This window comes from Vidua chalybeata, chromosome 10 (genome assembly GCF_026979565.1).
Source record: "Vidua chalybeata isolate OUT-0048 chromosome 10, bVidCha1 merged haplotype, whole genome shotgun sequence".
Taxonomy (NCBI): Eukaryota; Metazoa; Chordata; class Aves; order Passeriformes; family Viduidae; genus Vidua; species Vidua chalybeata.
Genome location: NC_071539.1, coordinates 24750072 through 24767355, shown reverse-complemented (window position 1 = coordinate 24767355; position 17284 = coordinate 24750072). Strand labels below are relative to the sequence as shown.

The 17284-nt window shown below is 45.1% G+C and overlaps 1 protein-coding gene across 6 annotated transcripts in view; it reads right to left on the bottom strand.

Moving 5' to 3' along the window:
- The window catches only part of LOC128793205 (glypican-5-like), a 434089-nt gene that overhangs the window by 348518 nt on the left and 68287 nt on the right, over positions 1–17284 (bottom strand). For 3 of the 6 annotated variants that reach the window (XM_053952306.1, XM_053952304.1, XM_053952305.1), the window contains exon 1: positions 12345–12541. The exons of 2 other annotated variants lie outside the window; for them this stretch is intronic. In XM_053952306.1, coding sequence (XP_053808281.1) covers positions 12345–12510 — 166 coding nt within the window. In that variant the 5' untranslated portion in view covers positions 12511–12541. Of the gene's footprint in view, positions 1–8440; positions 8485–12344; positions 12542–17284 lie in introns of those variants that run through there. One more of the 6 variants, XM_053952308.1, reaches the window with a different exon arrangement.

The window sequence follows — 17284 nt, the reverse complement described above, 5'->3', positions numbered from 1 at the left end:
GCTCGTGCTGCTCCACTCAGAACTACCAGCTCTCCTGGAGCTTGGGGTGGCCAGCACAGCCCTGGTGTCACAGAGCTGCCTAGAGCCAGCTGGACACGGGGGCAGGCGGTGCTGGCTCCGCTCAACCCACCCTTGGAAGCCAGGGGCCGGCAGGGGATGGCAGCCACTCAGACACAGCAGCCAGGCTGGCACAAGCTGGCCCCAGGCAGCCCTTGCTGCTCAGCTCATGTTTTGGCACCTGTGATAGTGACTTAGAATAAACTTTCCAAATGTAAGCCAACAGCACTGCCAACAAATGACACTGACACTTTTCATCCCAGTTGGGGTTTGTTTCTATCAGAGGAGGCACAGCAGCTCTGCTACCAGCAAGGGGGAAGCTCCCAGTAAGCTTTAGATCCCAAGCAGGTACAGCCAAACCACAGCTGCTTTTTGGGGAATGCAAATGTTTAGATTTCCTGACATATCTAAGGCAAACCAGATTAGAAAGAGTAAATTTGATTATTGCAGCTTGAAACTGAAAATGCAATGCTTTAGCCAAATACAACTTTGGGCTGCTCTCAATGGTAACAGATATATTTTTTCCCAAACTTCAAAACTAAGATTAGGAGATTAAAGCCAAGTCTTCTCTGAGCACAAGTTTGAAAGCCTTTCTCTGAGAGCTGTGGTTCCAATTCCTTTTTTTTTTTTTTTTTAAAGCCCTAGTCTGTTTTGGGAAGCCAGTGGTTATTCTACATATGCTTTGTTCTCTTGCCTTCACACTCATTACACCATTCCTTTTAACCACCCATGTAAAAAGAGAAGGAACACTGCACTTCTCAAAGCTGGATCTTGTTGGGAGTTGCAGGGAGGGAATATTTTCACCACCATCACAGGGCAACCATGTAAACCCCTGGGTGCTGTTCCCCAAATATTACTTAACAAGCCCCTGCTTCCAAAAACATCACTCCAGCCTTCCATCTCCCACTTTTTTGTGTTTCCTTATGGAAGCACAATGGAGCAGGAGCACAGGACATTATGGTTTGAGATTGGATTAGAAGGATGGAGCACCTCTCCTACAATGACAGCCTGAGTGAAGTGGAATTGTTTAACCTGCAGAAGGGAAGGGTTCAGGGTGATCTGATTACAGCCTCCAGTACCTGAGAGGAATCTACCAAAAAAATGGAGAGGAATTATTGCCAAGAGCATGGAGTGACAGGACAAGGGGCAGCAGATTCAAACTCAGAGTAGGCTTAGATTTCATATTAGGAAGGAATTCTCAGCTGTGTGGGTGGTGAGGCCCTGGCACAGGTTACCCAGGGAAGTTATGAATGTTCCATCCTTGGAAGTGTTCAAAGCCAGGCTGGACAGGGCTTGGAGCAATCTGGTCTAGTGGAAAGTGTCCCTGGGTTGGAACAAGATGATCTTTAGGGTCCCTTCCAACCCAAACCATTCCATGATTTCACCCTCTGAGAGACTCCCAGGACAAGCTGTGTAAAGCCCAGCCATGCAGCATTCTGCAGACAGACAGACAGGCAGACATGCTTTGGGGAGGCAAGACACAAGCTCTGACCTGGAAGAGAATGATCTGAATTTGGCACAGCATCATGCCAGGGATGGTTACACTGCTGGCAGCACAGGACTGGATTAGAGGGATCTGGAGCAAGACCAAATCCACCTGGGGATGTACAGTTTACCCTCATCTTTGAGCCTTTCTCAGCCATGAAGATTAACTTCCCTACATCAGTAGCAATAAAACATTGCTCAAGAATTAACACCCTAAAACACTGAAACACTGATAAACAGAGGGTTAAGGACCAGAGCTCCCCTCAACCTGAAAAATTAGAGATATTCAGACTTACTCTGGAAATCCATGTCTACTTGCAAGACTTAACATTTTGATCAATCTCTTCTGATTTCAGTAGCCTAACTGCCACCTTGCCTACACACCTGCAATACAGTGAGCTACCTACCACCAGCAAAATCTAGGGTGAGTATTTTATTTAAGAGCAAATGCTCCACATGTCTTCAGGTATCTCCATGCTGCCTTTCTACAACAATGCAGTTCCCCACTAGCAGTCTTCCAACTCGACTGCTGCTCAAAGTTTGATCACTTGAGAACTGATTTTTCTGCATGCTCCCATCTACCATAACATGGCAAATCTGTGAATTTGTTATTTTGCCTTCCTGATCATGGAATTTTATATCCCCACACTCTATGTTTGCTCCTTCTTCACAATACTCAAACTTACAGAGGAGGAAAAAACCTATTCTTAGGGCTCAAATACCAAGTTATAATCCTTAATGAGTCACCACATCTGGAATTCACTTCATTCATTCCAGGTGCATGGGACCCAAATTTAGTTTAGATTCATTTACACCAACAAGCTTACTGCTCTGGGACCAGTGCAAAAGCACAGAGCATTGTTTCAGAGCAGAACAAACCACAGCAGTTGTCATTTGAGTGTTACTGCAAAGAGGAAGGTCCTAAGAATACGATACTGCTGTATTTTAGCAAGGAAGAGTTAGGTTTTGCATTAGGAAAAAACCTATGCAGTAGGGTAATTAAGCACTGGAACAAACAGACAAAAAAGGCTGTGATCTTCTCTCACTGATTTAAACAGTTTGTTCTGGCCACAAGTAGAGGGAATGGACCAGATGATCACTTCAGGTCTCTTTCAGTACTATTTTCTGTTATTATAATCTTTCAGCAGCTCTCAGCAGTGTATTTTTCTAATTACATCCAGTTTTCAACAGATTAGTCTCCCTTTATTCACATTTCCTAGCACAAACACCCAGAGCAAGCTGTTCCTGGACACCAGCTCCTTTGGCACTATGTTGCTGTACCTTTTGTGAGGATTTGGCCCTTAAGATCTCTCAAGAGTAGAGCTTTAATTTCCCAGCACGGATCTTGCTCATTTTACTCCATATTTACCGAGAACAAAGGGAAGACTATGCAAATGCCCTGCTACTTAGACCTGAACAAAGTGGAAGCAAACATGTAGATGTGAATGGGAGACATAATGGTAGGGAAAAAAGCAGCCCTTTTCAAAAGTAAAATGACTTTGTCAGGGTCCCTTTGCACTACGTGCATGGATGATTTGTGACAAAACAAAAAAGTGCTAGCCTAGCACGTCACCCATGTCAGAGATTAGAGCACTTCAAAACCTTCAGTAGTTCAAGCACTTGCTGGAACTTGAAAGGCTTTCTTAGGCAGTGCTGAGCTTCTTTATGGCTTTTACGCGACTTTGATGTGCACCTAAGAGTGAGGAATCTTAATCTGAAAGTTTTCTATGGAAACACCCATTTTGTATAATAAATCAGAAAATCTCATCACCCTGATTAACGCTGAGACAAAAGTTTGCAAAAGTGTTTTGGCCAGAAGTTAAACATTTGGAGTGTCTGTTTTGATACCCAAATAAGAAGCCTGAATTTCCAAGCACTTTGTTACTTTCAAAAGCTTCTACAATAATGGCACTGGTGTAATATTTCTGATCACTGACAAAGTATGGTGTGCAAGGTGTCACCTTCTCCTCATTTTCACTCCCTCTTTAAAGCAAAGATTTAAAGTTTTCCTTAAAGTTAAGGGATCTGGGGAAACACAATCAATTTCTCCTGTGTTACAACACGAGAGCAAACACGGACGTGTAAACATCAGCTTCATTTCCCCCCTCACTATACACCCTTAACCTCCAGAAGCATTAATGGGAATTATGCATGCATAAACGAGCACAGAATAGTCCACTTATGAATAGGGGCCTTGTTGGAACAATGAATACATTTAACCATTAACATCTAGGGAAGTGCCCGACTATCCAATTTAACTAGATGCCAAACAAAGCTACCATGACCTATCTGATATTGTCAGGTTTGCAACTGCAGCTCTCTGAAATTTGTCTCTCATTTGTTTCTGAAGGAGGTGACAGTGGTCGGCGCGGGGGCTCTTTGTCACAGGGAGCTCCTCGCAGAAGGACGGGCTCCAGAACCCTGGCACATCCACCATGTGATGGAAAAACTCTGCAGAGGCAGAGACCATGACCCCAGGAAGCAAGCAGAGGCATCAGAAGATCAAATATATATATATATATATATATATATATATATATATATATATATATATATATATATGTATAATTTAAGTACATATATATGCTGGCCATCAGTATTAATAGACACACAGCAAGAGCAGAGAAAGGCAGAATATGGCACAGAATCATATAAAGTAGGCTGAGAATTACATTTCAAAAAAAAAGAGTGGAAAGACAAGTTCTAGGTGAATAATTTTGTCCTCTACAGGTCTGAAATTCCTATGCAATTGCCTGGCTACACTTGCTCTTTATTTCTGTATTTTAGCTATCAAAATGCAAGCCAGAACCTGAGGATATCTATCAATTATACCCTCCTGAGACTTCAGAGTTCACAAAATAAATGTAATGGTATCATCTGTGATTCTCAAAATTCCTCCATTGTCTTAATCTCTTTCTGTATTCTTCCAGCTTGTGCTGTGAAATTTCACAAGTTCAAACTTTACTCATTATTCATGCATGTTTGAATACACTAAGAAGGCAATTAATAACTCTCCATTAAAACTGATGTACTGAAAATACTAAAATAGATAGATTTATTCTCCTGGAGGTGCATGCATAGTGTGCATCCATAAGAAAAGGCAAGGTTGTGATTGCTCCATCATAAATCATTTGTGTAACGCTGCTGAGCCCTTGGTGCTGTACAATGGCACAGAGCCCCAGGAGGGTCCAGGACAGGCAAGCAATCCATAAAACTCGTCTCTCAGACTGCCAGGGTCAGCCTTTGGGCAGCACCTTGGACAGAAGCGAGCACTGCTGACCCAGAGGGTTCCTCTGGCTGCCACCCCACTGAGCTGTGGAGCTTCACCTGCCATCAGATACCACAACACCACTGGACTCAGCATGGAATTAGCAAAGCCACCTGAGATTTACTTCACATCCTGAAACAGGGAGGCAAGCGTGGTCTTTAGGTTCTTCTACAGGGTGGTCTGACAGACCAGTGTTGCTACAGCAGCTCAGACACAAGGGGCTCATGGTGTCATCATCAGCATCGCCATAAAGAATATTTATCTGATGGAAGGGACAAAATGCAGCCATAAAAAAGTGTCAGAGCAGGTTGGCACAGTCCTGCTACAGCTACTCCACACACAGCACAGGCAGCTCCCTGTCCAGACCAGGCTCAGTCCCCAGCACACCTGGATGTACAGATCACTGGGTCAGGAAGGACACAAAACAGGGAAAAAACCTTGGGGGAAAAACCACAAAACCTTTTCCTCCTCAGTCTGTGCTATGGAATCCTGTGAACAGCTTCAAGCTCTTATCTTGAAGCTCTGGTTATTTTTGTGCAACTAAACAGAAGATACTGTGCAGAAATATTTTGTCTTTTGCCATCAAATAATATACTGCCTTAAAACACTAAATCCTAACTGTTTGGCGGAAGATTTAAGCAGGCTTGCCTCCCTCCCTATCTTATTCTACCCTTAGGATAAATCATTAAATATTAGCTAGATGCTTTATTTCATCCATTTGTGCTGTTCAGAAGTTCCTTGTATGTGAAGAATGCAAATACCTTTAAATATATCTTCATGGATATGAGGATGAACCTATCATCTTAAATACTGATACCTAATCAACAGATTGATACACTCCACATAAATTTTGTCACAGGCCTGGCTGCTGTCTGGGAATTGACTCTGATCCATCAAAATTTGTATTTTCTCCTAGAAGAAAAAGCTACGCTCTAAACTGGTATGTAATGAGAACCCATTTGAACTATTATTAAACATATGCCTCTTTATCGTGTCATTTTATGCTTTCATGGGACAAAGATTCAATTACAAAGACTTTACAGGATTTGGAACTCTAGCTCTAGTTTTACACCATTTAAAAGCAAAACCATTTTACCACCCAGGGTGCATTTTACACATATCCTTGCTTTTTACACATATCCTTGCTTTTTACAGATCCTCAGGCTATGACATTTTTCATGATTAATCCTTATGAAAGCTCTTATTTATTTTGATGTATTTATTTTACTGATTTATATAGCGATTATCGTGCCAACTTTGTTTCCACTTAGCACATTAGTGCCTTTTCATTAGGAGTGCCCTTTGGTTAAGGGCTGTCTGCTCAGACCTGCCACACTGGCATGGGGATGTAGGAACATTACTCTTCTATTTTCTGATAACAATCTGGTAGCAAAACTTCAGTGGCACATAAGGTATTCCAGAGGCAGCTTTTGGGAGCCACCAGTATTTCAGGATGAGTCATTTCCTACTAAGATTGCTTTCCATCCCAAGGTCCAGTTCAACTCCAGAAGCACCAGATCTTGAGCAGACCATTAAAAATAAAAATCGCTACACACTCTTTTCAGCAGAGATTTCTCAGAGAATGAAGAGACCACGTGAATTGCAGCAATACTTGACTCAGTCTGACAAGAAGATTGTGTGCTGGGGGAGAGTAGGGTCTCTGCTGACTCTTGGATACCTTCCCAAGACATTTACAGGAAAGGCTGATCTCAGTAACCAAGTCATTTTTCTTCTCACCTGGACCAAATGCTCATGCGAGTCACCAAGGACAACGATCTTTGGGCTCATGGATATGAAAACTACAGGTTTCCATCTGGCAGTGCAACGGCAATTCCATCTTTATGAGGCATTAAGTCAGTTTAAACACATTTTTTTCTACCCATAGATTACTCCCAAGAGGGCATTACAGAGTGGGCAGCTGGTCCTGTGTCAAACAGAAATTTAAGACATGGGAAAAGAAGGGGAGAGAAGATGTTACTGCTGGCGAGACCTTGCCTGTATCCACAGTCATGACCAGCTTCAGGTTAACATTTCTGGTGACAGTCTGAGCCTGAAGAGTGCTATAAAATCCTGAAAAGATTAATGAAGGAAGGATCCTTACTCCAGAGGAGCTGCAGGCTGCAAAAGCAAAGTTTTCCTTCAACTCAGAACAGCTATTTCAGCAGGCACAGACCACAGCCCCTGACTGGATGAGAGAAGTGAAGGAAGGACAGCTTTCAGGTTCAGCTTCCAGTTCAAAAACCAACTAACTTCTAGCCTTTTCCCTCACCTAAGGAAAAAATTAAGTGAAAGTCAGCCTGAAGAAGTAAAGGTATAGCTCAGTGGTAATTTTTCTAGCTGCAATCCACCACCCTTTCATGGTAGGTTTTCAGCAATAAAGTTAGAGTAATTTATCACGATATAGGCTGTAGACAGGGAAACTGAGGCACAACTGTTCTGGGCTACTCAGAGAGGAACAAAGATGGGAACAGAATCCATCTCACATTGGACCAGCCCACCCCCTCCAAAAGGTATCTCACCCCCTTTGTGATATAAGTCACCAAGAAGCCTGTGTGTTCATAAATAAGCAAATACAAAGTGTAACAGGAAAAACACCTTCCAACAAGCTGCAAGGTAATGCCAAGGACATTTCAAACTTGGATAACAATCAGGTTTGCCAAAAAGAAACAGGAACCTCATGGAAACAGGACTATTTTTTGTGCCTTTTTTAACAGTCGCAACCACCCTGTATAGTTCCTCTGCATAAACAGAGCCGTGCTCATCCAGCAATGTTTCGTCTCAGATGTACCCTTCATCCATCCTGCTCAAGGCAGTCCCACACAACCACATGAGCAGGTGAACAGAATACCCAACTGCAGCTCACACCAGAGGATTTTAGTCCCTCATTCTATGGGGCAAAAGCTTCCCAGCCAATACAGCAAGTCCATGTCTCCCCTAACACACAGCAGACACTGACAGAAATGTTTCTGTGAGCAAAATGCCTTCCTGCACTGCACCTTCACCAGGGGAACCTCACTCTTCTCATTAGGGAGGCAGAAAAGCTGAGCAGCAATAAAAGAAAAACAGGAAAAAAGTGTGGCACGACTCACTTCATAAGCAAATGGGCAATTTAATAGATATCCTTGGATATACACAAAATAGAGATCTAGCTCGTGCTTCTTTCTCAACACACATGGGAGCTATGCCACAGACTGAGGTGGGAAGAGACTCAGTCTAATGCATGCACCACATGCAGCCAGGGGCTTCTCGTGGGAATGTAGGATTTGTCTGTCATTGTTCAGAAAGTAAAAGAGTTTTAATGTATAAATTGTTAATGCATGTCCAGCTCTACAATGGGACATTCAATATATACACAGTAATGAACACTGCTGCTGATTTAAGGTGCAGGATGACATAGGAGAATAAAGCAGCTTTTACTAGAACAAAACCTGCCCTTCAGAAGCAAGTTCCTGAGCACAGCCTGAGCATCTTCTGCACTCTTTGTAAACCAGTAGTACAAGATAAAGCTAACTATCCCTTTGGTAATTTTCTACAAAATGATTATTTATAAGGTAAAGAGTTCCTAAAATTCTTTCACAAATTATGTATTTTCCATGCTTCCCAGAAACCAGCCCAATTCTTCTTACTTACCATATGTTTACAGACTGGGTTTTTGCATGCTCAGACACTAGTCAACAAGCCAGAGGGAGAACTGAGCATATGTGAATGAGTAGGACGTTCTCGTGGTTACACGGTTACCCAAGGAATCACAAGAGAACTTTTATTCTGGTTCTGCTGCCATTTACAGCCTGAATGTGGTCACAGCACGTCACAGACTCCAGCTGGGTTCATCCAGCTGTCCTCCTGAGAACTTGGAAAGTAGTGACAGGCAGGCACCACCATGCTCCATGTCCCAGAAAAACCTGGGAGCGTCCGGAACTCCTGGCAGAGCCCGTGCCAGGGCGCGGTGGAGGCTGTAACACAACCCAGGGCTGGCAGGGGATGGCCAGCGCGGCCCCCACCCGGGAGCCATTCCAGACGGGGCAGCACGCGTCAGGTTGGAGCTATCCAGACTCCCTGGAACCAAAGGCTTAGTCCTTGGCAGGATTAACACTGCCCTCCACCCTTGGAGACAGCTTAGAATCCTCTCTCATCAAAATGTCAACCAAGGAACTCCTACAAAAACATCTCAGCTCAGTCTGTGATAATCAAAGTACACGACTGGGGACATATTACCTCATTTCCCAGTCTGAGGAAGGCACAAAAAGCCCTTCCTGTGGATCACAGCCAAGGCAGGAGTACCTTTACCTGACCAATCTTTGCTATTTGCAGCAAATTACCCTTGAAACATTCCATTAGTTCCAAAAAAAAGCAGGGTAGCAGAGAGAAGCACAGATTCCACCAGAGGAGAGGGGAGTCTTGCAGACAGACCAAGCAGATCTGCCATTTGAAAATGCCTGCAGTTTGGATGTCTTACCCATCCCATATCCAAACACATCCTTAGCCCTGCACTCATCAGTGGACTAGACTTCACAGTAGAAAAATAGCTCATGTCTTTTGGGGGGAAGCTGTGGAAGAGAAATTTTAAAGAAAACTCCTGTTCATCTCTAAGAGCTCATTCAGGTGACGATTTTCAGGCAGGTTGCTGCCAGATTCACATCACACCTTAAGAGCAAAAGCCCTTTTTTATTTTTCCTTAGGAGTCTTCCTCCTTCCCTTGCCACTACATGTTATCCAGGAGGCTGGCAGGTCCTGCCCAAACTCTCCACCTGGCTTCAGGCCATGCTGACAGCCCTCTCCCACCACCGAGCAATCCCAGGAACCTGGCTGCAGACCAGGTGAGCACAGGGAAGCAGCTCCCAGCCCACCAGTCCCTGTGAGGTCATATCCAGGCTCCACTGCTGTATCCCAGATCCACCAGCTGACAGCTTCAGCACTGCAACCACAGCTAATGCCACAGAAGGGGGTAGGCTACTAATTTTCCCAAGCATTTCATTTGATTCCAGGTGAAATGGGCACCACCTGTAAGAGGAGACAGAAAATTTACACCTGTCTGTCTGTCAGTCCCTCCTCGGGCACTGGGGTGGGCCTCTCTCCTTGACTGAGCTGCTGGTTTTCCTGAAGGGTCTAAGAACCCAATAATCACTAAGACTTTAACCTTTGCCAGGTTTGTTGTATTAGCCTATAAATACTGGCTTGAGATTAGCCAAGGGCTTTCAACACTTTGGTGACTGAAAATATCTAGTACACAGACAACAGGACTGCAAAAGTTTCATTTTTTAGAGACGAGCATGCAGGTGACTGAGGAGCACCCCAGGGCAGGGCAGGTCTGGCCCCAGTGAGCAGAAGTGAGCAGGAAGCTCCTGGCACTTCAGCCCAGCACCAGCCCCAGCTGCCCACCACTCCTCCACTTTAGCTGACATCCCACATCTCCAGGGGATGAGCTTCAACATTTGTGTGGCATTAAAATGAGTAATAAAATGAGCCCCAGTGTCAGGAGAAATGTATGTATGTTAAGATATATTCACTGATAACAGCTGCCCATGAAAGTGCTGGAAAACACTTCAGTATTTAATTAAAAGAGGGCACAAGACAGGAGGCATTACTGCCCAGCAAGGGATCATTAAAGCACACCAGCTTTGGTGGAGCAGAGTGATACTCAAGGAACAGGGAAGATCAATATGCACTACTTGTCCTCAGCTCTGCTCCAACTCTCTTCAAAGGAAACCTTTGTGAAGTGAAATTTAAAAGCGTATTACCCTCCCTCACCTTCTCTCCTGCCATTTCTTTTCTGAGAGCTTGTTATTCAACAGGGAAGTTGGATAGGACACAAGAAGACAATGAAAGCTGTCCACAGCAGCAGGGTTGGAACTAAATGAGCTTTAAGGTCCCTCCCAACCCCAATCATTCCATTCAATGATTATCCATTCCAATCATTATTCTGTGATTCTCTTCAGAATTACAGGACCTACACCTTCCTTCTGAAAGCACACAACTTTTTGAGAAAGTTTCCTCTACAGCACTAGAGTTTTACAGATAATTTAAATCCCTCAGTTTAAAGCTGGAGGAACTTCTTCCAGGAAGAGCTCCGGAGACAGGGCTAAGCTTCCATAAAAATGGATGAAAAGCCTTGTTTTGCCTCTCTTTCATCTCTCCAAAACAATCACCATCTGATGCCTCTATCAGCAGAGAACAGTTAAAACCAAGCTTCAAAATGCCATTCCTGCAAATCTCTTCTTGCCAGAAAATGACAAATGATTCCTCCTCCACAGGTAACTCTACACCCCTGTGTCATCTCAACTACCTCAGGCAAAGTGAAGATCACCAGCACTCTGCAATCGATTAGAGCCACAAGAGATCAGCCCAATGGCCTATCAAATTTAATCCCCAAGACAGAAACCCGTGCCAGAAAACATATCCAAAACTCATCTAAGACAAGAAGTCTTTCCATCAAACTCCACAGGCTTTGAATTGAACTGCTCTAAAAAAAAAAAAAAAAAAAAAAAAAAAAAAAAAAAAAAAAAAAAAAGTGAAAATAATAAAACAACAACCCAAATTGAAACTTGTACCACCACACACCTCTAGACAATTGCCATGGCATGAGGTAGCTAGAAACTGTGTTAGGAGATTGATATTCTCTTTTTTATTTCAATGCCTGTAAACAATGTCTTTAAACAGATTCACTACATTGTTCAGATGGAAAACATGCAAAAGTGAGGAATGTGACTTCATTATCTAGATATATGATACATATCTAGATAGATATCTAGATATCTTATATCTTACATTCATGACAGTTAAATTATGAAGTGCTTCATCCCCTTACCAGGTTAGTTGTAGAAATCAAAATAAAAAAGTCTATTCTTTTTATCTGTGTTTCAGTGCTGCCAGGCATTGTTCCCGAACTCTGAAAAGGCAAAACGGAGCAAACACTCTGCTCATCAACTTTCACAAGTGCTGCAGACTTACTGCTTAACTAAGCAAAAGCCAAGTTCTGTTGGCTGTGTCCCTCCAAGGTGTCACCTCTGCCTTTCCCTATGACAGCGCTCCCGAATTCGTCCGCAAGATGAATTCCCGAGTCAGAACTTACAGCGAATTCACCGCTCGTCTGAGGACCCCACACCTGGCCAGCAAAACAAGCCTGCCAAAAACTACCCGCCTACTGACTCGCCTTCTGGCAAGGGACCCTTCCCGCGAGGTGTTCTGCCCAGGCACTCAGCAAAGGGATCGCACCGGTGTGAGACGCGGGCACGAAAACCCCGCTGCTCGCGGTGGGCACCGGTAAGCACCACCTGCACGGCGCAGAAGCGCAGCAGTCACGCCGCTCTCCGTTCCCGGGAAATGCCGAGTTCTTTCAGCCAGCGGCGTGCCCGGCGCGCTCCGCCGCCGCTCCCCGAGCCCGCGGGGAAGCCGCGCCGGCCGGGGGGAGCCGGGCCGGGCAGCGGCAGCGGCGCGAGGCCACCGCGGGACCCCGGCTGAGGCGAGCCCGGCCCCCGCCCCGAGCCCCGCAACCCTCCCGTCGCGGAGCGGCCACCGCGGGTGGCTCGGTACTGACCGGCCGTGGGCACGTCGGGGACCAGCTTGAGGGGCCCGATCTGCCGCAGCTGGAACGCCGTCCGCACTTCGTGGCAGCTGGGGGACCTGCCCGCCGCCACCGCGCCGCACAGCCCCGCCGCCAGCAGCCACAGCCCCAGGACGGCGCGGCTCCCGCCGGCGGCCATCTCGCACCCCGGGCACGGCCGCGGGCGGCCCGAGCGCTGCGGGGCGCGGGCCCTCAGCCGGTCCCGGCGGCGGCAGCGCTGCCCCCGCCCGCCGCCCGCGCTCCTCCTCGGCGGGAGCGGCCGCCGCCCCTCCCCGCCCCTCCCGGCGGGGCCCGAGGGGCGCCACCGCCCCCCGAGCGCGGCGGGGGCAAGGCCGGCGGCGGGCCGGGAGCCCCGGCCGGCCGGGGGCCGCGGGGCCGGGAGCCCTGCCCGGGGGCAGCGCCGCGCTGCTGCCGGCCGGTCCCGCGGGACGGCCGCGCTGAAGTTTACGGTGAGCATCGCTGCGGTCCCTGCAGAGCCGGCCAGGTCAGTGCCAGTCGCCCAGCAGTGCCCGGAGAAGGGAGATGCGCGCTCTCGGCGTTGGGCTGCTGAGAACGGGTACAGAGAGCAAACGGAGCAGGAGGAATAAAGCCCCAAGCACTGCAGGTCGCACGCTCATTCACGGTTTGCTTCGATGCTGAAATTCCTACCACATGACACGGAACGGTCTTCGTGAGACAAGTGTTAACTTCCGCCAACAGTCCCTGCAGAGAATAGAAACTTTACCCCAGGAAACATATCCTTGTATACCAAATGCAGATATAGATTGTTTATTTGTACCAAAGCCAGCAGCAGTTCCATCCTGTGTGGTTCGGGGGACATAGCCCCCTCCTGGGGATCATGCCACCTTCAGAGAGGTGGTCTGCAATCTTTTCACTGCCCTCAGCAAGCTTTGGTGTCAACTGCTTTACCACACGTTCGTTCGAGCACAGAACTATGCTCAACACCTATGAATATTTTCCATTTCACAGAACCATTCAATTTCCAGAGAAGCCAGACCCAAGCAGTCTCCCACAAAGAGTCCCGTTTGCACAGTACCTCTCAGGCATATGGAGCACGTTACCAGCTACAAGAATGACTATTGTTGGAGGCCGTTATGTCTGATTTCTTTAAGGTTACTTGTAACCCTCAAGATGCTTCTAATGTGCTTCTGGAGCAGCAGGGGAGCCCACCTGCAGCTAATTTAACCACTATACATTCCCATAAGTCGTAATGAGAGGCTGAGCTCAAGTGCTGAAGTTGCCTGAGTCGTATTTTAATAGCTAAAAGCACAAATCCTTTAAGCAATTTACTTGTATGAACTTTGTTCCTATCAATACAAAAAGAGATTAATTTCCCCCTTTTTTTTTGAGAATTAAAACCACAAACAATTTGATGTAGACCATTTAACTCATAAACTAAAAGAAAAAACAAACTGGAAGAAGAGGCCAGCCATATGATCAGACTTCTTAATTCAAAAGTAGAGAACAAGTCACCTTGAAAGCCCTCTGCTCACCCAGTGTAGAGCTGCAGTCCGTGGCTCATCCTGCAGCTTTACAAGGTCACACAAGAGCCCAGGACATGATGGAGCAAGCCAACACACCAAAAGGGCTGAGCCCCAGCAAATCCAGAGCCCATGGACACCGAGACAGGTTATACAGCCAGCAAGGGTGAAGTTGCACACACACACGAACAAATCAAGGTGGCAACAGGTAGATTAAAGAGAGATGAGGGAATAATCAGCATCAGTGACAGAACAAATTAGCATCATAAGGCACAGTACCCCAGCTGCCAAACTATTGTCCAACATGTCGGTTTATGAATCCAAGGAAGATTAACAAGTTGCCCCCAGTTGCATTTTGTTTAACCTCAGGCCCAATCCTAAAAGACTTTATTCAGACAATACCCCCATTTGACTTCAGTGGGAGTTCTGCCAGAAAAGAAATGGCAGGATGATGGATCTGACAAATAATTTACTTGACAAATAACAGCATTATTTGGCATATACATTATTCTATGAATAGCCTCGAATCGGTCCTGTGTCAGGGCTTGAGGCATTTAATTCAGTGGGGGTTTTGCTATTGTTTTCAGTGGGTGGCAAATTCAAATCCCTAGTACTTTTCTAACATGATTTTAGTGCCTCATCTTTGTATGATGGGTGTTCTTTTCATCACCTGTCTTTTTAAGTTATGTCGCTTATTTGTAATTGGTCCTCATATTGTTAGCAGAGGACAGCCCATTACATCATCTCCAGTTCCCCTCCTTGCCTCAAAATCCTGCTAAGGAACCAGAATTAGTCCTGTGCCCAGCAGAAAACTCAGTGAAGTGGAATGTCCATACAAGTAATACTGGTTACTTCATTACATAAGGAAACATTTACGTTTCTCGTCATTTTGTGATATCTACACTGAGAAGAATTAAATAAAGATGGATTGCTTCAGGCTGGAATTTAATTTCTTTTCCCCTCTTCCAAAAGAATAAAAGTAGACCATTCCACACACTGCTCAGGTGTATGTTTTTGCCACTGATCATAGCCATAACAACTAGGTGTAACAATGAGATAGTCCTTATCACCTGAGCCGCTGCAGGTGATGTGCATGCACACAGTCCACAGGTAAATGCTGGCCCTTGCATCCCAGGGGTGACACTTCCTGACACAGCTTAGGTGACAAATGAGAACCTCTGGCACCACTGAGCATCCAAGATCGCTGCTTAAACGCAGCAAGTGAAAAGTGACAGGCACTTCAGGGGTCTGTCCCTACAAAGTGACCCTCAAACCCAGCGTCATGTTTGGCTTCCCAGAGGACTGGGAACACACACCACAGGTATGATACAGTGGGGTCCATGGAATTTAGTCCCCATCTCTCCAAAACACACACTCCACACAGAGCAGGGCAGTCAGGCTGCCTGGAGTGGAGGTAGGCAGGTGCTTAATGGCAAACACACGCCTGAGTGCTTTGCTGGAGCAGGGCTACAGAAAACACGAGAGCCATTCAGCCAATTATTGTACACTACATTCTACCACACTTGAGCAATTTGCTTGGAACAATCGTAGTTTACCTTGTCAACAGGTGTCTTGTATTTTAACAAATGAATATTTATCAACCGTACATCACTGAGAACTGTATCAGTACTTCTTACAATGAATGGACACATAAATCTGCCCAAACAATCCGCTCAGCCTAATCCTGCTAAAGTGACCACAGTACTCAGCATGAGCTTTGGATGTGTAAGAAAAGCTGGGATCAGGCTTAGAAACAGGGTTTTGTGTGCCTGCTGCCTCAGCCCTTCTCTGGTTGAATACAGCTGGAGCTGTGCCAGTGATTTAAATGGAAGCTGGACTAATTCCCTTATGTTTAAAATAAGCTCCATCTCCAACTGGACTTTCCACCAATGGGACTTAATGGGCACGAGGTCTGCTCTTGCCAATTCGGCTTCCAGAGGGAAGCCTTGCTGTTTGTGTCTCAGCCATGCCAGGAAAGCCAGCAATCCAGCCTGTACAGCCTTATTTTATCTTTGGAGGTCCAATTCTTCAAGGTACATGTTTCACTGAAGCACCTGTAGAACTCAGTGAACAGAAGTAAAATTAAGGAAACTATTTATGTCATTGGGATAAGCCCAAATGACATGCTGATTTTCATTTAAAAAACAACTTAATCATCCTCAAAAGAAGTATAAAATCCTCTATCTGTAATTAAGACTAGTTTCCTTTTTCAGGGTTTTATAATTTTTTGGTGTTTCTCCTTTTAGGAAAGTTAAATTTATTTTCTGAAGACTATTTCAAGTCAGAGCAAGCTTTAAAGCTGAGTATGAAATTTTAAATATAGATCTTAATAGTAAAAAAGTCATACATGAAATATTCATAAATATGCCAAGACTATAAAGCACTGCTAGAAAATTATTTCTGGTGATTTTACTCAAAATTTTCTTATCCTGTTAAATGATGAACATATGAACCTATTAGAAAAATTACCAGTCTATGCCTGCCATTGTTTTTTTGTTTTTTTTTTTTTTTTTTTCTTAGAGATCCAATTTCCTTCTCTTCTCCTTCCCTCCCAGTACTGAGCACAAAGAGAATGACCATGCTGCCACACCATGAATTGTTTTCCATGCTGCATGGACTCCACACAGAATAAGTGTGTGCAGCCCTTTTTGATGGTCAGAATGCAGAGGCCTGTGCTGCCTCATTATTTCAGGGATATTTTTCACTTTACCAGACCTATTGATATGCACACTTTAGAAGTGCCTGTGGTATGTTTTTTTTCCCCCTAAAAACACCCATCATACCTGAAAAGCACAGCCATTAACTGTACCATAACACTAATTTTGAAAAAAATTATTAGACCACTAACTAATCAAAGATCTATGGAAGAAACACAATTGATGCAACAACCCAGCAAGTCAGGACAGCCACTAGTTAAAGAGAAAACACCCTATAGACAATGCTGAAGATACTTCCACGTTTTCATCTTTTTCCAGTGTTTCAACAGTGTGAGAACAATTACTTTGTATCAGACCAAAAATCCTTCAGCCTCTTGACTTATCTCCTGTGGCAGAGATCAGACCTGCTGTGCTTATTTAGAGATTACATCGTGTACAGCATATCAGAGTTCTCCATCTCTAGATCTGTTTCAAGCCCCATCCTGGCCCCCAGAGACTGCTGTGAGCTGAGAACATCAGCCTAAACTTCCAGAACAGCAGCTTTTTGGTCATAAAAAAAATGTCCTGAGAAATAGTTATCTGAAAATCTCACTGGAAATGTAAGGGAGAAAAAGGCACAGATTTTAATGACTCAGAAAAACAGTTGATGAGTGATACATCTCCCAGGGCTGATGAATGATACAATCCAAGAGGAACATCATGGGAAGGTGACTGCATGGTATCAGCCTTCCCATCTCAGTAGTACCAGCTCTTTCAGTCTGAATTCTTCCTCAAG